This window comes from Tachypleus tridentatus, chromosome 1 (genome assembly GCF_004210375.1).
Source record: "Tachypleus tridentatus isolate NWPU-2018 chromosome 1, ASM421037v1, whole genome shotgun sequence".
Taxonomy (NCBI): domain Eukaryota; kingdom Metazoa; phylum Arthropoda; class Merostomata; order Xiphosura; family Limulidae; genus Tachypleus; species Tachypleus tridentatus.
This window is the reverse complement of record NC_134825.1, coordinates 134800054-134823249: the sequence shown is the minus strand read 5'-3', so window position 1 is coordinate 134823249 and position 23196 is coordinate 134800054. Positions and strand designations below refer to the sequence as shown.

General features: G+C 35.8%; 1 protein-coding gene across 5 annotated transcripts in view; it reads right to left on the bottom strand.

The window, feature by feature from the left end:
- LOC143224833 (uncharacterized) overlaps window positions 1–23196 on the bottom strand; it is a 146749-nt gene that overhangs the window by 55202 nt on the left and 68351 nt on the right. For all 5 annotated transcript variants that reach the window (XM_076453191.1, XM_076453205.1, XM_076453214.1 and 2 more), the window contains exons 16-18: window positions 20126–20311; window positions 2513–2857; window positions 972–1057 (exon numbers count right to left, since the gene is read on the bottom strand). In XM_076453191.1, coding sequence (XP_076309306.1) covers window positions 972–1057; window positions 2513–2857; window positions 20126–20311 — 617 coding nt within the window. The remainder of the gene's footprint in view (window positions 1–971; window positions 1058–2512; window positions 2858–20125; window positions 20312–23196) is intronic.

Genomic DNA, 23196 nt, shown 5'->3' with positions numbered 1-23196 from the left:
GTGTATAATGTTTTCTACGGTTTGTGGAGGAAACTTATTGATGTTGATAAAGTATTGTTTTATTTTGTCAAATTCATTTTTAATTTGCTCACCAGTGGGGTTGGTTAAGTAACAGATCCCATATAATTAGGGTATAAGATTTACCAAAAACAACATTTCAAATGTATTTAAAAAGGTTTTAGAGATTATGCAAATAATATTCAAAGATCCTGAAAACAATTCTCAGAACAGAACCAACAGTTCACTTTTAAGAATTTTAATGCAGTGTAAACCTATTTTATGTTATATTACCAAATTTTTTAAACAAGAGTAGAAGGAAAAAATAAAATTCATACCTCTGCCACATAGTGTTGATCATATCTGGTTCTCAAAAAGCCATAAAAAGTTATCCAAGTGTTTGTTGTTATTAATGAAAATGGACCGATTTTAGCAGGATAATGAAAAATAATATTCTAGATATGTTCATCACATTTCAAAGAAATCTGATCATTTCTGAGTTATAGAGCAAAGGTAGTGTGGGGAATTTGTCCTCATGTTAACAAATACAAATATTTTATGTGCCCTTTTTGTGACTTTGACCCTGCAAAAACTAATCAGTTCTAGCTTGGACCATAATCTAAATGTATAACAACTTTTGTTGAAATCTATTCAGCCATTTTTGAGAAGTCTTCTTGACAAACACAAAGCTGAAATAAATTACCTCTGTATGACTTCAGTGATGGAGGTAACAAGTTTAATGCTCTTATTTACTAAAAAAACCTGAAAGATACTTTTTAAGTTAAGGTAAAAATTGAGCAGTGTTATATTCTTGTTTACTTTTTAAATAAAGTAAAAATCAATATAAATTCAATTATTCCAGAGTCTTTCCTAAGAAAGTTAGTGAAGAGATTGAAACATTTACCTATCCATTTCATTTATAAGCCAAACTGTTCTTACAATAAAATTAAAATATAAGCAAGAAAAATGATTACCTGTTGCAAACAGTTTTATAATGGAAGAGAAAATCCCCTTGTTTGAAGGATGATGAGTATAGATAACATTATACTCATCTAATTCACTGCAAAATAGTTATAAAAGTATATATAAACACAATGATACATCTTTCACATATACATGTTCAGTTCTAACTGTTACCTAAGAAGTAACTGAAGTGTTATCTACTTCAATAAATCCTTCATTTCAAATTGATATTATTGTCAGTCCAGCATTTGTATGCCCATTCTTTCCAAAATTAAAATCAGAATTAATTTCCAATAAAATGTAATGGTTCTACAGACTACAAAATGAAAGACATTTGCAATATCGTTATTACAAATTCATGTTGTTTTTTTTTACATTTTGTTGTTGTTGTTGTTTTTTTTTTTTTTGTTTTTTTTAACAAGTATGGACCGACTTATTTTTGGAGTATACCTACTTGCCCTGTCACATCCTCACAAATTGCCAATAGCTATCTAACATTTTATACTGTATTATTTATAACCAACAGAAAAGCAATGTTCTAATCTATCAAATGATGTATTATATCACACTGCTTTCAGAATAGAGTATGATCTATTTTGTCTTTAATTTAAAAGTTTCTCTCACAGTGTTCAGATCAACACATTTTGGGAACTATTCCAAGTTTCTTATGCTATAGCTAAAAAAAGTTAAATGTAGTTCTAGGACAATGTTTGTTTTTTACATGAATTTTACTATTCTTTGTTCTCAGGTGCATTATGCAAGTAAATAAAAGTTACTTAGTGTACTAATGCCATTTGAATAAAAAAAGTAGATTAAATTAGAAATGTATTAGATATGGTAATAAAACTTCAGGAGGTATGTTCATATGCAGCTCATTCATTACATAATTCAATAAAGTAACATGAGCTAAGCATTTGCTAAGTGTTTTATAGCTTGTGCAGGATCATTTAATTAGCCATGGTTCAAAGAGTAATAAAATAATAAAAGCAAGCATAAATGGATATTAAATGTTAAAAGCTTCAACATATTTAGAATAAGCAATTGTTACAATCTGCAATCACTCTAGAGAGAAAGTTTTTTTTGTTTTGTTTTTATGGTGGTTACATGGTCAATCACATCAACTGAGTCTATACAATTAGGTATAAAGTTTTAGGAGGTTTTAAAGAATATACCAAAGAAAGTTGAATATTTTCAGAGGAAAGAAGGTATTTTTAACCTTAATACAAAAAACACCATTTGGAGCAGTTAACACTGACACCATGTATTCATGGAAAAAACTTTAGTAAAAATCTTTAATTTAAAAAAATTGATTTTTTTGTGTACAAAAAACTTGTAATGTTTACTGAAAGACTGTCCAATTTAATTAAAGTACTCAAAAAGTTTCAAATATTATAATATGAAAACTCTGGTGGTTATATTGTCAGACACACATTGACTAAACCTCCATGGAAAGAGTTAAAACTGTGCAAAAAGAGATTTTGCATGTGTATGAGGATGCATGCATGTGCAAACACACATTTGTGTAGGACTGAGCTAAAAGCTCCACACTTACTTGTCATAAGACTTACTGATGAAACTCCATATGCTTGAGGTGATAATGGAGCTAAAAGGAGATGAACTTCCTACTTCTACCAATGAATTTCTATAGCATGTTTGTCTTCCCAGTATTGCACTCAGGACATTGCTAGTGCACCACTCTTTTACAATTTTTTCTTTATATTCTTCTTCTTCTTCTGCTATTTCGTTTTTCTTGTTTTCTTTTATCTCATCTGCACTCCTCCCTTTCTTACTTTTTGATCTTTCCTTTTCATTGTCTATTTGTGTCATTCCCATTTTCTCTTCCTTTTTTTGTGGCACTTCTTTTTGGTGTTCAAATTTAATATAATGGATTGTGTGGCTGAAATCCATAAGATATTATATTATGCACACAATTTAATTACTTTAAAAACTACATAAAACCCTTAATATGTTCTCATACATTACAGACAGTGAAAGACTTGTTTCCCCATAAAAGAAAGTATCAATAACTCCCTATCATAGTATCTTTATCCCAGTTGTTGAGGTAGTTGGTATATGAAGAATAAATATTTTCTGATTTTAATAGAATAAGAAATATAACTATTATCTCCATCTGTGTTCCATTCATATACATGTTTAAAATTCTTTTTTGTATTTTCTACAGGTAAAATTTGAAAGAGAATCTGTTTTGTTTTTTTAAGGATTAAAGAAAGCATTTGTCTCAAATAAGTAGTTTGTTGCAAACCAATAGTAATAATAAAGAAAAATACTGAAAAATAAATTATCAAGAAGATTTTCATATAATTAGGAAAAGTTACTTTTTTTTTTTTTTAAATGAGTTGATCTAAGAATACAAGTGAGCTTTCACAAATTAAGTAGACAGAAAGAGCATAGCTGGTGCACTCGTATCCCCAAGGTTTGAGAACCACACCTTTCCCTTTCTGGATATTTTAAACCAAATTCCAGCTGTTTGGTACTCAGCCTCAGAAACTACCTTAACTTCACTAGCCTTCAACATTCAATTCACAAAGTATATATATGGTACTCAGCCTCAGAAACTACCTTAACTTCACTAGCCTTCAACATTCACCAATTCACAAAGTATATAAAAATGGGATATGACAGGGTCAATAAGCTTGCTTACAGTATTTTTCAATAACATCTAATTATGTTGTTATCAATAAAAAACAGAATTGGGATTGAATAGGTTTCCATTTGATGGTAAATGCACTACTTTTGTTTCAATTCCAGTCTTCAAATTACTAATAATGAAAGTACAAAATCTACCCTGGTAATTTTTCTCTTAATATTTACCTAGCTTCTTTATTATATCAAACTGCTATTAAGTTTCCATGGTTTTGTGTCCATTTTACTTCACCATATAGTAACTTAAATTAATTTAAGCATGTGAATAATGTTATAACATTTTGTCAAATTCATTACTGACAAAATTTTCAGTACAAGAAAATTTTCAGTACTGTGATACCATCACAGTATCAGTTTATTTAACTGTGCTTTGAGAATTAGTAGCTATCCATTGCTTGATTTACTTGTGACAGTCTATGAATTAGTTCCAGCAAGCCAAATGCATAATATATATATTAAAGATTTCTTTTCTTTTTCACCTTTAGCCAAGAAAATCTTTTAACTTGTTATTAAATTTATATTTGTCACATTTAATGCATCTGTATTCATATAATAGCAATTTTGGTTTTCTCAGTTCGGTTCTATACTCTATATGCAAATTTTTTTGTTTACCATAAGCCTTAAGACTATTACTTAAAATCATTTGTTGTATATACTATTTTTGTGCAGGTAGGAAGTGTGGGCTAAAGAAAGTATCTATCAGAAATACATTTTCTGTACTGGAAAATGTAACTTCCAATATATGTAACCATCACTTACATATAACTAGAATCTCACATTAATGTGCTGGAGGGATGAGTGCAAAGTTACTTACACAAACCCCCTTTGAGATGTCCCTGATGAGAACCCATGGAGTTCAACACTTAGACTATGGAAATGTGGGAGACTGCATCTCACCTATATCAGGGTCAATTCTTTGCCCATAAAAAAAAGGAAAAAAAAAGACATCACTAGGTCAGGAGGTAAACAAGAACAGTCCTAGAATCCAAATGATTATTATAGACATACTAATTTGTGTAGCATGGCTAGGGTGCACAAGATCACATGTGGTGGATTATTAACTCCAGTCCAAAACAAGGCATCATATGGTATTTTTGTCAAGTCTACAGTAGAAAGAAGATCCCTACCACCTTCACCTCAATCCCAGTAACACTGAATAAAGAGGCACCTACCCTGTTGCACCAATCCAACATTAGACCATAGGAGAACTTGACATTTGGGCAGTGGTAGAATGGAAAAATCAATCCAGAAGGGTGAACTGTACTACATCAATAGAAAACTTCTGCCCTACTCTATAATGAATGCAACTGATCCAGTATCAGTTTATTTAACTGTGCTTAGAGAATTAGTAGCTATCCATTGCTTGATTTACTTGTGATAGTCTATGAATGGGGTACTGCCTGGATTGGGTATTGTGCACCACAAGAATACTTTTAGTGATTCTAGAGGAACACTCCATCTCATAAATTAGTGCTATATTAAGCACTGAACACCCTACACTATACATTTTAGATGAGTACACTCTAGCACACACCACGTGCCACTGAGTAGGATCTAAGAAGGTACAACAGCCATGAAAAGGTAAAAGGAAAAAAGGAAAAGAACTTACATTATAAGAACCAGCAAGATGTACACTGAATGAGAAATGGAGGCAGCCTATAACCTAAGAAAGAAGAACTGGTCAGATGACAAAGATAACATGGTGTGAAACTGTGATGGTTCATCTGCATGCTAAACAATCTCCTCCAGCAGATAACATAAGTGAGCAGCCAGGAAGAAAGGTGCTAGATATGATGAGAGGTCACCTGGAAGCATTGACAATTAGTTCCATCCACTAAAAAATAAGCTATATGGATTAATTGGCAAAGACATCTAGTAAGAGAATCAGGAGAAATATTGTGAGTGGATGAAGGATTCCAAGGAATGAAGAAACAGGAACTACAAAAAACAAGAGTGGTGCAGAACAAATAACAATGGACTATACAGATAGGATAGTGAGCCATTCAGGATTAGTGTGAGAAATAGATGGAATAGATATAAAAATGGAAATGTTTTCCCCTTCATGTGCTCTCAATGGTTTAAGGAGAAATATGCAATAAGAATAGAGAATATAAGAGCAGTGAAAAGGAATGGAGCAAGGGGCAATGGCATGTATCAGAATGTTAAAAAACACAGCAAAAAGGAGGAAGAAATAGATATTAAGTTCAGAGATGGTACAAGGAGCAGGAAGCCAAAGAAAATATAAAAACATAATGAAGATAGGGGAGGAAAAACAAGGGTAGCAGGAAAAGTGGAAAATATTAGATGGAACATTGTAACCAGTGATGGCTGATGCCACTAAACCTTTGTCAATGATGAATGAGAAGGAAGAAAATAATGGTGCAGTGAAAAAATGTGAAAATAAGTCATTTTCATTGATAGACAAAGGAGGAGGAAGAATGAAATGAAAGAGAAAGAAAGAAGAATACACATGAAGTAAGTCCAGAACATCTTGCAAGGAAATAGACAAGAATAACAATATATCTGGATAGAACAGGAAGGATTGAGATAAAAAAGAGAAAGAATAACAACTGAAGAAGATTAATCAGAGTTAATCACAGTCGAACTTACCAATGCAGAGCTACAAAGACAACTCAACAAAAAGTGTCATGTATGAGAGAAAGAACACAAAGGAGGTAACAAATAATAGAACAAGCATTGAGAAAGATGTCTATCTAATCCTTATTGAATGCATCTACCACTACAGCTGATGGATACAGAACAAGCAGCCAGAAAAGTGGAAGTCCAATGATGTGGTAAGTGGCAAATACATCTATAATAGGAGAGTGCAGAAAAGAGCAAACCACTTGAAAACCTGAGGACTAAGGTATCACTCCACAGACCAAACCTTATTAGTCCTCAAAAAACGATCTGCAGCAGGATTCTGGGCACCCTGAATATGATGAGTCACCACTTATAGTTCTAGGGAGTGGGCCACAAGAGAAGATTGATGATGTGGAAACAGAGTGAATGTCTATTCTCTCTCTGGCAATTGATGTAGGAAACCATAGTTGAGTAATCAATATGGATCACAACCATATGGTCTTGCACAAATATATGAAAATGATGCAAGAGTTGATGAACTACTAAGAGTTCCAAAAGACTAATATTAAGGGTTTGATTCTTCTGGAGACCATAGATGCAAAATATCCAGGAGTTAAAACAAGTGTTAATGCCATGAGGGAAGCATTGTCAAAGAGGAATATCTAAATAAAAGTGTAAAAGGAGCAAATCTTCTGTGGGATTAGTTCTGCTGAGCTACTAGGTGAAATCAGTATACATAAGAGGAGGAGGAAGTTTAATGAGAAAAAACAAAGGATTCCCCTAGAAAGGTTCCACTGATCATTGAGCCCACTGCAAATGAAAATGTGTGCACAACCCAAGTAGATAAGGGATTCTATAGAAGCCAAAGTTCCCAAAAGATAGAGATTCTCCAATGCTGAAAGATAAGGAGAGGGTAGATATGCAGAAACCAATTGTTACATATCTCTCAAAAGAAGTGGAGAAGATGGGCCCTGCTAAGATAAGAATTGAAGAATATACCTAAATAAAACAAATATAAGCAGGATGTGAGATGATAATTTTCCAGTATGAGCAACCAATCAAAACAAGCTGCCTCCCAAAGGAAGAGAAGAATATGGCTGTGGAAGTCCAGTTAGGATGGAACTAAAAGAAACTAGCCATCCATATAATGGTTGAATGACAATCTTAAAAACATGCATGAGACAAACAAAACCATGCACCATTTTCAGTCACCTGTAGTTGGGCTTTCCAGTCCTGGTTCTGGGTTATGTGTCATTATGGCCAGTACAAAAATGTAAAGTAATAAAAGTGTTAAAAGACATGCAGCAAAATTATAATAACAACACGCCAGGACGACTAAGAGGTAGTTCAAACGGATAGTTCAAACATCAGCACTAGTCACCTGAAGTTGGCCTTTCCAGTCCTGGTGTCGAGTTATTTAATGTTCTGGCCATTTTCCAATGTCAAATTGAACTAGAGAGATTGAGATTCTGAAAAGGGAACCACAATTAAAAAGGTGTAATGAATAAATCAAACACTTAAATGAGATTAAAAAGATTAATGGCCATTAAAAAAACTAAAAACTTTATCAAGGTGGGCAGTGTCACCATCACCAATAACACTGTTCAATGTTACAGACTGACCCTGGGAAAAAATATGTTTAAAATATTGCCATCGTTGAGAATTGTAACGATGGCAAGAAAGTAAAATGTGGCTGATAGTGATTTGCCTGTTACACAAACTACACACTGGTGCATCAGTTCCAGATAAAAGAAAATGATGAGTTTAAAAACTGACCAATGCATAGTCTAGTTAGAACAACTTCCTCCTTCCAAACCTTACAGAAGCTAGATGGCCAAAGCCCAATATAGGGTTTTATTTGAAAAAGTTTGTTGTCACGTTGCTCACTCCAAGTGGACTGCCAGCTGGCACAGAGCCGAGCCTTGAATACAAGACCATAGTCCATGTATGGAATAGGCACAGTGGTGATAGTGCCAGTGCTTGCCGTGTCTGCAAGCTCGTTCCCGCAAATACCAACATGGCCTGGTATTCAGAAAAACTGGATAGAAGTAGCAGTTAATGAGAAATGGGCCAGTTGGCTCATCGACACCGATATGAAGTTCAGGATGAGGGTGAATACCACGTTGGCAGCAAAGATGCATGCAAACAGTTTTAGAGAAAGAGAAATTAAAGCCATTTGCCACAGTCCACTTCAGTACACAATTGAGGGCAGTTTGTAGTTGCCGCTCAATATATCTCATATTCGACGACTGACATGAGATGTGAAAGTCGTCAACATACAGCCCGTTTGCAACAGTGAGAGGGAGTTGTTCAGTGATGGCATTTGTCTTTATGCTGAAAAGTGTGACACTCAAAACACAGCCCTGAGGGACCCCAAGTTTCTGTACAAAAGAATGGGAAAGTGTCGAACCCACATGAACTTGGAATCTCCTGTCCATTAAAAATTTTTAAGAAACATGGGTAAACGGTCACGTAACCCATATGTATGGAGGTCTCGCAAAATGCCATACCTCCATGTTGTGTCATAAGCCTTCTCAATGTCAAAGAATATTGAAACAAGATGTTTGGCATTTGAGAAAGGCTTCTCTGATTGATGTCGAATTAGGTTGTCAGTGGTGGAGCGTTGTCATCGAAACCCACACAGAGTGGGCGAGAGGAGGTTCTTTGATTCGAGGAACCAAACAAGATGAGCATTAACCATCCTCTCTAAGGTCTTACAGAGACAGCTCGTCAAAGCAATTGGATGGTAGTTTGAAGGAATCTTGGGATTGTTCCCAGGTTTAGAGAAAGGTAAGATAATAGCCTGGCACCAGGCAACAGGAAAAACCTTCTCCTGCAAGATCCAGTTAAAAACAATTAGAAGAATATCAAGAAGCAGGAGAGAGATAGCACAGCATGTCATAGTGTACATCATCAGGTCCAACAGAAGTACAGCCAGACCGATGAAGGGCATTTTCAGTTCCACCAGTGAAAAGGGACAATTATAGTGAAAGAGACTGTCAGTTCGAAAGGATAGAGGTGAATGCTCTGCTCGAGTCTTGATGGCCAAGAAGGTGGAGAAACAAGCAGAAGTGCTAGATACCTGGCAAAAGCTTTCACCTAGAGTATTGGCGATGCACCTGACATCAGCTACCTCTTGACCATCAGAGAGTAAGATCGAAAGGGGGACAGAATTGTAGTGCCCACTGACCTTTCAAACCCTGTCCCATATGACCTTGAAACTGGTGGTAGAAGATATGCTAGTTGTGAACTTAATCCAAGATTCTTTGTGGCTTTGACGTCTTACCCACCTAGCATGTGCACAGGCCAGCCCATTGAAAAGCGATGAGGTTCAAGAGTGCAAGATATCTACGGAAAGTATCCCAGGCCAGTTTTTGAGCCTTCTGTGCCAAGTGGCAAGCAGGATTCCACCACGGACGAGGATATCATGGAAAACGTGTCGAGGTTTTAGGAATACACTGAGCAGCTGCTTGTATAATACAATCAGTTACCACTGCCACACAGTCGTCTGTTGATGGCTGATTCACGATTGCAGGATCAAGTTCTGCAAAAGCAGTGAAAGTGGACCAGTCTGCCTGATCCAGCTTCCACCAGGGCACACGGGTAGGGTGGCATCGACCACGAGCAGTCTCTCTCAAAAGTATAGGAAAATGATCACTGCCTAGTGGATTATTGTCAACCCTCACTGAAAAATGGGAAAATAATGAAGGGGAGTAAACCGAGAGATCAATAGCAGTGAAGGACTGACTAGGTGCATGAAAATAAGTGGAAGAACCAGTATTGAAAAGAGAAAGTTTATGATCAGAGAGCATATGCTCTACAGAGCGACCCCTCCTATCAATAACAGCACTTTCCCAGAGGGGATGATGCCCATTAAAGTCCCCCAAGATTAGAAATGGAGACAGCAACTGTACAACGAGAGCATCAAGGTCTGATTGATCATATCTCTCTCCAGGGGACAGGTAGAGAGAACAAACAGTGATGGTATGACCCAAGGAAACACGAATGGCTACGGCCTCCAAGGGTGTGTTGAGTCACAAAGACAGGGTTGGCACATGCTGATCAACCAACAGTGCCACCCCTCCATGTACTCGTCCATCACACAGCCTGTCATTTCTATAGAGAGAAAACTGCCGAAAGAAATGTTTCTTGCAAGGAAAAACATACAGGATGGTAGGAAGCAATCAGTATTTTGATGTCATCCAGATTAGAACGTAAAACTCAAGAGTTCCATTATATCAAGTTCGCCATTTTTAATTACAGGTAGGCGAAGTGGCTGGAGAACCCTTCTGTTTATGACTGTCTTTTTTCCTTACTGTCCTTCTTTGGAGGAGGTCTATCGACCTACGTGAATCCTGCCCTGGCTCGATTGGGCAGGTCTTTGTTGTTAAAAGGGGATTCCAGTGACTGAGGATGCAAACAAATGATTGTTTTGCATCTTGGGGTGGGAGAAAAAGATGTATCTGAAAAAATGTCTGTATTTGAAACCAAAGGATGTAAATCTTGGGGTTTGTTGGAATGTTTGGGAGGAACGAGAAGTTGATTCATCAACCTTTTTAACCATGGAGGGCAAAAGACGTTTTGAAAACGATTCTCTTGGAGACACAGAGATCTGTCTGCACTCCCACTGTAGTTGTGGAACAAAGTGCAGCAGCATATGTCTGATATGAAGTGGCAGACAGCAACTTCTGAGCCTCAGGATAACTAATGTTATGAGTCGTTTTCAAATGCTGCACCTCTTTTTCCTCCAACCATTTTGGGCAAGAACAAAAGTAGAAAGGGTGGGAACCATTGCAGTTGACACAATGTGGGTCTATGTGACACTCATAGGCATCATGGCCCTTGTCACCACAACGAGCACATGTCAGGGAACCATGACAGGACGTCTTTGAGTGGCCGAACCTCTGACATTGGAAACATCGAAGAGGGTTTGGAATGTACGGCCGTACCCTGCAAATTAGATAACCTGGCTTGATTGTGGCAGGTGCACGTGGTGATGTAAATGTCAAAATAAGGATATTTGTCAGCAATGTAACTCCATCTTTGCGAGTGGAGATGCACCTCACTGCAGAAACTCGAGTGGAGAAACCAGCGAGAATCTGACTCGGGGACATTCTTCAAATCCCTCTCAACAATAACTCCTCGTGATGAATTCAAGGTAGCATGAGGGGTAACCTCAATAGGTACATCCCCAATTGCCTTTGAATTCAAGAGGAGTTCACTGTGTTGAGATGTGGATGTTTCAACTAATATGTCTCCAGATCAAAGATTCTTTACTAACTTTGGAGAGCCAGCAAGTCCCTCTAGTCCTTTCTGAATAAAAAAGGGGGACATTTGCCCTAAAGGTTTTTCTGAAAGACAATGTAATATAAGAAAATGGAGTACAGGTGTTACTACAAATGTTGAAGATTGCTTCTCAGAGTCTTCAAAACGTGGTCATTTACCTGTTGACTTTTTTCACTATTTGATTTAAATTTTTTGTTGGAGGATCCATAGGAAAAAAGGAAAATTTCGGTACCCACTGATCTCACCCACCATGGAGCCCTACAAGGGGATGCACTACAATGTCATGCAAGGACATTACAGCAACACCAGGGTTTCGTGAGCACTTTTCCCAAACACCAGCATCAGACACAATGTCCACAACACCCGTTGAGAACTTCCAACACTGGTACTTGGTTGACTCTAGCCCAAGTGGACCAGCCAATTGACCCAAGGGGGCCACCCAAAGGCTGCCCGTCTACAGGAATTCAAGGCCAAAGTGGTGTGTTAGGGTTGGATGTTTAGATTCCAGAGAAGGTAAGCAGAACCTTCCCTGAGAGGTCCCCTCACCACATACAGGAATCCACACCGAGGGGCAGTGTTAGAAAATGAAAATTCAAAATTAATATTTCCATACTAGTTCTTGTAGATACTTCCACAGAAAAATTCATATACCTAAAAAGCTCATATGAAATATTCAGATTGAGAATTTTCAAAACATTGATAAACATCAAAAAACAGAAGGTTATGGACCATGCACAATGAGACTTACAAAATGCCATACCCCAAGCAAAAGGTGCATCTTGCAAAACATGAAAATCCCCACATGAAGAGATAAATGTCATGTATTACTCATGTGACCCAGGTTACAGTATGCAACATAATCAAGAATCTCCATCTGGAAAAGTAAATGCATCAAGTACGTACAACATTCTTTAATCATAAGTCCATTCCACCATTGCATACATCTCTAGAAGCTGAAGAACAAATATATATTCACACTGGTCAAATCACTGTATGCTGTGCCTATAGATTTGCATGTAATCATCATTAAAAGAAATGCTGGAAGCCATCATACACTTTATTTACCATGGAAAGGATGTAGGAAGGAGTCGTGTGTTTTGGACATGAAAAACTTAGTACCAAGTCTTTTGCAACGGAAACTACATGGCAGGGCTATTGTCAAGATGCATGATCATTAGATTGAACATGACCAAATGTAATGATGGACTGAAGCTCCAAAAGCCTTTTAATATAACTTAGTTAATTTCTTTATCATTAATAGAAATGTTCTTATTTAGTCTTTAGCAGCAATAGAACTACAACAAATATTTTCCAACAGATTCATACAACAGAATTCTATCATGTTTGTAAAGGATATATAAAAAGCCCTACATAAATATTGCAAATGGAAGAAAAGACATTTTCTTTCCAACAGAAAAACCAAATAAAACCATGTCAAGTTTACCTTAATTGTTTTACCATACTAACAGACTATAACAGCATCATAGCTGAAATTTCATCCTTTGAGAGCTTATTTTAACTTAGGACAAGGCTGGCAAAATGAATAAATTTACATTGCTTCCATGCATTAGCATCATCTGCTATCTACTGGATTTAAGCATTTAAGGCACAACTAACTATTATATGACTATTTTGAAAATATATGCATAGTTCAAAGGGTATGGTTGGAAATTTGATGAAAATAGACAAGGTAAACAAGTGACATCATACACAAAGAACTGGCTCGCATCTTGTATATATAAGACAGTGATGTTATGGAAACTGGGGAGTATTGTATATAATCTGCATTTTTTTACCCTATTATTTTAATGTATTATTACTTAAAATGTGTCAGCTATTCTGGTATGTGCAGCTTTTCTATAAAAACATTGTTAAAATCATTAAGCCACTTTCATCCTATCTGCCTCTATTCTTTTCCTTTTTTTTTTTTTTTTTTTTTTTGTTTAGGTATATCTGGTATATCCACAAATGGTATGGTTATAATACTGCCTGTTGATTACTTTATCTCATTGCAGTTGACCACTCAAAAAAGAAAAGCTGCTAATGTCAGACATATCTATAATGATTGTTTACAAACTCCCTCTAAAGATCTCATTTAGTGCAAGTTAAGCACATTTAAGTGAAAGTCACCATGATGGTGTAGTATATGGAAATTCTGCAAGTCTGAAACCAAAATGAGCAGTATGTATAAAAATCTAAGACCTTCACCAACAAGAGCAACTAAGATCATATTCTGGTTGGAGCTATCTGAAAATGATCCAAGGAAACAAGAAATGCAAACAAAAGATATCTCACGGAAGGTGAAACAATGGACACTGGATGATTAATACAGTTAGTCATGGTACAATAGTGAACTTCTCAGGACCTGGACAACTATTTATCACAATGAACCTGGGACCAAGAAGAAGTGATATGAGCTCTTTATGGTAACTCACTGTTCTACCTGAACAAGTAATTGATTACTTGAATGAGAATCAGAGTTCATTAACATGCCTAAAATGCTGTACCCATAATATCATGCACATTTTAGCCAAGTGATAGCCAAGAGGTTACAATGGAAAGGTTCTGGCCATGATCACTTACACCATGAAAAAAACAAAACAAGTCATGCCACTGACAGCAAAGGGTGCAGCAAAAGAAGAATTGGACCATTTTCTATTGTGTTTCAGGCAAGTAAGTGCAAGGAATGGTTGGTCTCTAGGGAGGCTTGTACAGCAACTGATAACAAGTCTAAATGGTTCAGCTTTAGATTCCACTAAGTACTTATGTAAGGCATAATTTTTGAGACTGTAAGACAGTTGTTGCCAAGTGCTCTAGAGCAATGGTCACTATCAAGTGCACTACCCATACAGTGATGAGCAGCATGGTGGACTAGGTTATCCATTTCCAATGATGGCATGGCAGGTACAGGGGAGAAAACAAAAGGGGTGTACAATGCCACTATAACTCCAAAAAATTAATGAAACCCAAGTCATACATGGTCACCAACTTTGGGTGTGTGCAAAGGACAGTTCAGTTCTTTCAGAGCTAGTAAGTCTTAGTATGAGCCTATAACAATAGAAGAGTGATAAACAGAGTCCCTGCTTGATAAAAGAATAAACATATCACTGATGGATCTAGCTGTGCATGAGGCACTCTGACCAAAACCATCATTGATGAAGGTATTTATTATTGACTTTGATTCTGACATCAGCATTATTGAGATAATTGAACTGTGGAGCTAATGGGCCAGATATGCTTTTGAAACCAGAGAAACGATATTTTATGGGAGTTATCAGATGCTGGCCAAACCAGACCAAGGGCCAATCGACTGCATGAGTGAAAGTTAAAATCATAGTACACTCATGTACATAAGCAGTGATAACTGGTTTACTGTGGAGACAGTTTGTGAATGCCATTTAATGTGGTTATAGAGCCCACCCATGAAATTAATTATTTCCTGTTCAGAAAGCAAACAGTTAATTATCAGTCTGAAAGTGAGCACATAGTTACCACCATATCCGAGATCAGTAACTGAAATTGTGCCAGTAATCTACACTGAACACAACAGCAATTCACTGTTGGTTGAATATGCTAATGTATCTGTGGGACAATAATTGTGATAGAATTGAATAATCACACAGATCCAGTTGCAAATTCTCAATTAAAAACACTATGCAGGTTTAACTGGAGCACTATGCCTGAAGCCATTGCTAAAGTACAGTGGATATTGAAGGACACAAGTTAACATTTTCTTATGCTGAAAATATATTTTCCATGAGTACTTACCTACCTCATCCAATGCTATCATGATTTGCTTTCTGTTCTGCTTTCTAAATGTTGCTAAAATTATTTTTGCTAACAAGGTACCAGTCTTTTATACCCCTTCAGAATATGCTGATCATTTGACTAGCCTTCAATGTTACTGTGTCATCCATACTAGTACAACTAGCTCCCTCTACTACTCTAGCACAATTCCTCACTTTTGAGAATTGGCAGGTACAAACTAGAAACACCAGTATATCAGTGGGGAAGAAGGGAGGGAAATGTGTGACAGGAGGCAAGTTTATTGGAAATTCATTACTACTACCTCCTCTCACCCAAAGCTAGAATCTCACATTGCAAAGGTGGAAAGGCTGTTAAAAAGGTGTAACGGTATTCAATGAAGTGAAAAAAAGAAATGTCATAATAAGAAAACAAGTCACACACCTGTGAAGTATAGCATTATTTCTGGAACAGGTATGCTTTTCATCCAGTAATAAACATAGTAATACATACAAAGCAAAATGCAACAGGCAGGCACCATAACCTCAGGAAAGAGATTACAGCATAGTTTTGTGGAGAAATGCTGTATAAATGATAAGAAACAGTACAGCATGGACAAAAACAGAATGCTTAATGTGTAATTGACAAACAGTTACCTGGGCAAAAATATTTAGAAGAAACAGTTTACACAAGTTTGTATAATTAACAACTGTGATCTTTACAAGCAAAAAATATCTAGGGGAAGTGTCTTACAATACATTGGATTATACCAAGTGTGGTCCATCTGAGCAGAAAACAAGTGCAGTGAGCCCAGACAAAAACATCCAGGTAAATTGTGTTGAATTCAGAAGATTATGTTCATGCATAATCAGTAAGTATAATGATGATGATAGCCCTTTTCTCACTGAGTGGTTGCATATAAGCTATAAAGTTGTGTTTAGTTATTGTATCAACTGCACACAGGAGGAAACCTCATGGTCAGTTGTTCCAGTGATTGGGAACATGGAAGTGGCAAGGACTTTTGTACTTTACTAGAAGAAAAGGAGGGAAATATGTATTGAATGTCCAGAGACAGTGCAATGTGTGTCTGTGATTCCTTATTCTGAAAAGCAAAAAGACACAGATTGTAACAATGTATATTGATGGACAAAAGTGGCATTTATTTTACTCATGAAGTCCATATGTAATACTCCTTTACATACGAAACACACACTACCAGATAAGTTAACCAATAGTCTTACAGAAATATTCCATCTCAACAGTAAGCATTATAGAAATCTTAAGATTTAATTCTAATATAATAATAATAAGCAAACCTGACCAGGCACCACCCCAACCAGCAAGTGGGATCCTGAAATATGATGTGTATCAATGAAATAAGATTTTTAAAAAAAATATATGTTGACCTACCCCAGTCAAAGGTAAACAGATGTGTGTAAGCATGCCAGAAGAAGATAACATCAATCTGAAGAAGTCACAGCTAGATTGTACAGATAATGTGCAACAAATGTATTGATAGTCATCCAAATATCAACCTGTACAATCTCTTCCAAAGGATGGCAAGTCTTGAGCTGTTAAAGAATAGTTAGATGGAGAATATGGTGCAAAGAAACATTAGGTGACCTTCCACACACATAAAAGAATACACCAACTGTGCGAGTTGATGGATCCAATCAGTGTGTGAAACAGAGGAATTCCATAAAACAGATAAGACCAAAAACCATGAAATAAGTCACTACAAGACTTAACGTGGCAGAGAACGAACTGAACAAAGCAGTCAATCCAGATCTAAACAGGAGTGCAGGTAGGAAATGGAAAGTAGTGAAATAAGACAAAAGATTAGACAACCTTCCTGAGAAGCTAATAATCCTGGAAGGGAAGGCCCGATACAGATAGAAGATAGCATATGAGGAATGGTAAAGCATTAATGGCAAAAATATTGGAATGACAATGATTACATGCCAAGAGGTGAAGAAAATAGGTATAAAGGGAAAAATAGTACTAGGATCACATTGAACTGGGTTTAAAGGGAGAACCAGACAGGGCATTAAGGTCAACACTGAAATTCCAATCCAGCAGAATAAAGGGAGATGGTAAACAGACCAGGAACAAAAAAGAAGTAAAAGAACCAGGGTAGATAATTCTGCCAATGGGAGAATGAAAGATGTTCCAAAGGAAAGCACTATAATAAGAAATAGTTAAAACAGACTAACCTTAATCAAACAATCAGGTAGGGAACAGCAGGATTGGATGGTTGGAAGTCATGGCAAACAGACCAAAATCTGGAATAAAATCAATACCTCTGGTACATAAATAATAAAGAAGAGCAAATGGTATCAGCAAGGAACCAGACAGAAGTTGCATGTAAAGATGGAACTTGGTGATGTTGAAATGAAATAAGACCTATTGCAGTTGTCAGACATAGTGATCAAAATAGAGGGAAGGACAGAAGCTGATTCTCCAATAGGGACCATATCTGACCTGGCAAAGATGGAGCAACCAGCAGAACATGACAAGATGTGGTTTGGATAAGAGAAAAGACATTGGAAAGGAGCATAATCAGATGGTAGGCATACAAGTAAAGGCTCCCTTCAATTTAAGCTGAAAGTATCAACAACCAGAACTAAGAGATGAGGAATGGGAGACCAAAATGATAGAAGATTGACATTCCAATAAGTGCAAATGCATATATTTATGTGGTGTCACCAGCTGTGAACACACCCACATAAACACCTTTGGATGAAGGGATAACTCTATGGGGAGAACCTGGTTGGAACAGAATAAACAATCAGTCATAAGATTCATAATTCCTACATCATGACACACCCATATCAAATTGTTATGCTGTAGTCACTGACTATGTGCAGGAAATTTAGAGTATGAATACACAGAGATCTGGACTTGATTCCTCCATGCTTGGTAAAACAGATGACAACAGTAGAATTGTCAGAACGAACCCTAACCACTCACTCCCACAGGAACAGAAGGAAATGATACAGAGCTCAGTGAACGGTTCGAGGATGTTGATATCAAGAATAACCTTCTCGATTCACCACTAACCCAAAATAACTTGGAAATCAAGGAAAGCCCTAAACCCATCAAGAAAACTTCTGTAAATATATGGTACTCAGGACAAAGGCAAATCACCTCAAAAAAAAAAAAAAAAAGTAGCTGAAGATGACTCCTATCCTGCAAAATTTTATATTTGTGTCTTTAGTACTATCACTCACTTAGAAAATATAATGCATCAACACTATCAATTACTCTAACAATTTTTAAATATTAAAAAGATCCCTCTTAACTCTTCTTTTTCCAAGAGTAAACAATTTCAGAGATCTTAACCTCTCCTTACATATCCCCTCATCCCAGGTACCATTTTAGTAGCCCTCCACTGAACCCTTTTCCAACAATTTAATGTCCTTCCTGAGATAAGGAGCCCAAGACTGAACACAGTACTCCAAATGTGGCCTAACCAGTGATGTAAATAATGAAATTATTAACTTAAACTTGGATTCAATATTTCTGTAAATGCAACCTAAAACCCTCTTTGTTTTACCACCAGCAACAGCACACTGCTTGGATAGCTTAAGAGATTGATACACCACTACACCATGATTCCTTGTTTTCATAACACTTGTTAAGGTTATTCCTATTCAAATTATGATAACCCATATGCATTATCTTGCATTTATTATAATTAAAATCCATCTGCCATTTATTTACCCAATTCAATAAATGACCTAAATTGTTCTGTAAAGCATCCTCCTCCGAGCCAGCAACACCAAAGACCTTAAACTCATTAGCAAAGTTATGTAATTTATTGACCATTATTTCATCTACATCATTGATATAAATAAAAAATAAACAAAAATAGTTGCAGATTCTAATGGTATCCCTTTATGACATCAATCCAGTTTAAATGAACTCCACTTATTACAACCTTCTGCTCTGTTGCATCCAGCCACTCTTCTATCCAATTATCCAACTTATTCCCCACAACTACAGAAATAATTGTTTTTATGCCTTTTACACAACACCTTATCAACTGCTTTCTGAAAATCCAAATCTACACTCTCACTCACCTTCATAAACAATAGCATTTTCAAAGAACGTCATAATATTTATAAAGCATGATTTTCCTTTAGCGAAACCACGTTGGAAATATTAATCAAAATTCTAAACTTTGTTAAATTAATTTGGAGAGAGTCTTAGACTTTCCAAAAAAATTCCCCTCAACTTATGGATGATAAAAGTAAGATAGCTGATGAGGCAAAGTGACAAGCAACTGTTATTTACTTTGGCAAATGAAAAGTGATCCCAGGTCTGTGAATATTATTATTTTACACTGTAAGGTAGACCAAAATGATTGTACTGATCATAATATACAGTGTGTATTAATGGTTTTAGAGAAAGCTTACTTGTAATTCTCATATAAATAAGAAAATCATGATACTGTACACACCAAAAGGAACTCGCATAATTCAAAAAAGATACTAAAAAATCCCAGGTACTCATTATAGTCACCAGAGGAATCAAACAGATACATTATCTACTCAATATAGCAATAACCTATTATATGAAAAGTTATCAGTATAATAATAAAAAAAAATTATCAGCACAAAATGTTCCAGTATAAATTCTGATAACATTCTTTAAACTACAAATCATTAAACAATCTACTAATAGAAAAATGGCAAACTTGAGAGTCTGAATTAATATTTGGTATATCTAAATGTTTTTAAATTACTTGCAGTAAGGAAACATTTCTCTAAACAATAAAAAAGTTAAATTTTAATTTTAGTCTCAGAATGTTAAGAACATTTTCAAACACTATATTCTTATTTGTTTTATTTTAATAGCAACTGAATTATTCCATATAAAAACTCACAAAACTTTGAAATATTCCTGCTCTTTCCTTGGTTCGTTAATAGATAATCTATACTCATGTCTATTCACTACATCCAGTGTAAATTTCCATTGGAATGGCATATATAATGATTGGTTAGATTGAATACCAGTCCATGCCAGGTATGGAATGTCCAGCATCACTTGATTGGTCACAGTCATACCTGCACTAAAATTGGAAAATTTCTGTTAAATAATACTTTACGATTCTTTAAATATATTTGTTGTTTAATTCAGAGCTATAGGATTAAATAAATAGAAAACTTGTGGACTGTTCAATTTGCAAATTGATAATTTCTGATTACATGAACCTGAAAGCTGTAAACATGCAGTTACAGAGTAATCTTGCTGCCATGATACTTGCATGTATACTTAGGCCTACTGACTGATACTTATGAACTATCACTTAGATCAAAAAGCTTAAAAGCACGCCTATATTAAAAATGTACATTTCGGCTACTGAAAAAGCCTACATCTAGGCCTAATTATGTAATTCGATTGGTAAGAACACGATAATCAAAAGAACAAACACACAATTTGTATGCCTGTGATGCAATAAAACAATTCAGACCAAACTGTAGAGGAGGATGATTGTATGCACCATACCCCCCACCTAGAATGATGGGTGGGATACATCCCCCCCAGGATCTACGCCCCTGAATGTATACATGTTGGGGGGGGTAATAAAAAATTACTTCAGAGATATATTGAAAATTTTTTGCATTTCTTCTGCATTATTTACAAACTGAAACAGGAAGTTTGTTGGGTAACAACCAAGAACAATTACTGTGCAAGTGAATTACTTTCTTTTAACTGATATGAATACTTACAGAAAGATCTCAAAACTATTTTTATTAGCAGTTGTGTGTGTGTGTGTGTGTGTGTGTGTGTGTGTGTGTGTGTGTGTGTGTGTGTATATAGAATGGATTTAATATTGTTTCATTTCTGAAACACAGAATAAGAAGGAATTAATAACACTTTACAAGAACAATCTGCAGAAAGTAAAGCAAGACATGGTACCACAGGTGCCATAATTAACACCTATATGTTTGAGCTCACAGAAAGTTACAGACCAGTAGAATACCTTAGACAGCAACAAATTTCAAAATACATTCCATCTACAAAATGCAGCACATGGTTAAGAAAGAAAACACTTCACTGTAATGAATTTTAGCTTAAGACAAATGCTTAGAAGCTTCCAGCTTCACTTTGTAAATCAAAAGTTGATTTAATCAGAAAAATGACTGAAAACACTAAATTCACAGCAGCAACATTCATTCAAATACCTGTTCAGTCTCCTAATGCAATTCCAATGAATTCTTGTGCCTTTGATCTGTTTAAACCTGGTTTTAGAAATCAACTTACATACATTTGAGAGTCTAAACAAATTGTCAAGATGTATAGTTTAAAGTTGACCCTGCTATCCTTCACAGAAGGTCATTACAACAGAAGTTATGCTACCAGGCAATAGTCATGGTCATCAAAGTGAGCACAAATGACAATAGGAGTAGTAGTTCCATGTTCAATACAAGACCAACAATGTCATTTTTATAAAGGACAATTAATGCTCAACACATGTTAGATTAACATACCTTTTATATTATTTAATGCACAGTAATCTTGTAAATGAAGGAAAAGAGGGGTGGGTAGGATAAAAAAATTTAAATGAGTTGAACATTTCAAAACACACCTATTCCATCAGTCAGTGAAATCTGAAAGTAAGGCACATCAATAAATTTTAGTACAAAATACTGAATTTACTTTAGTTGTACTAAATATCTGAATATACAAATAATTTTTAGATCTTGCTTGAGAGAAAACAAGTTTTTTCCATATTTTTTAATTTATATAACTTTTTATTCTGGCCACCATCCTTGTTTTCATTAAGACTTGACATTCCCCCTTTATAGTGATTTTTTGCCCATTAGAGCTAAAGAGCTACTTTCCAATACTGAATTTTCTTTCCGAAGTATGCGAATATTTTGTTTTTAACTCAAAGTAGTAAACTCTAATTTAGTTTTATCAACCTTATAATTTGCTCTAGGCACTTTCTGCCACTGACTTCAGATCTTAATCATCTGCTAAAAAACATTTACTGAGAAATATAACAATTGTGGACATACACATTACATATTCAACATGTGATGGGAAATTTAGAAATTGTTTTCCTGTAACAAAAATATTTCTGACAGGTTCTTGCCTCCACTAACATGCATAGCTCTATTCATTCAATGTTGCCTTCAGTATGCAAAATTGTTTTGCATGTCATAAGCCTTGAACTCCTATGTATCCCATGATCAACGTGGTTCAACTGAGTCTCGCATGTAATCATCATGCAAAAAACCTTTACCAATAAGAGTGTAATACATACTCCTGTTACATTTGACTCCCTCTATTTGATTCTACCAAACTATCACCGAGATCAGGCAGAAAGCACCATTTTTTTTAGTGGGAAGGAATAGTAGGAATTGAGAGGAGGCAAGCACCTATTGGAAATCTATTTCAAATATAGAAACCAATGACTTCCAATATGGTATGTTACCTCCACTCATATGCATAGCTAGCATCCCATATTGAAAGTGTCCAGATAATATCCATGGAGTGCGATTCCAAGTGGGAGTGAAGCATACGTGGGAGACCACAACACCCCTGTAATAGGTATATTCTGTGGCCGGTGTGGAAATAGGTGTTGTGCATACAGGTGAAAAGAGGAAAAAGCACAACAAAAAGAAGAAAGACAAACCAGTTGGATTAGAATACAAACCAAAATATGCCAGAATTTCAATCTTGTAGAAGAACTATCTACAAACATGAATGTTGGGAAAGCTAAAATGAATGTCCCCGAAGATGTAGATTGACCAGAGCAAAATGAACCATATGTGGCCAGTCAAGTTTAGTTCAAAACAAACAGCATTAGAAATAATACCTCTGACTTGTGGTTTGAGGATGTTTCACTTCATTTTCACCTCACACTGAGTAGAATGGAAGTGTATTTTGTACAAACCTACCTATGAAATGGGCATATGCGCAAATCCACAACTAACCACATATGCA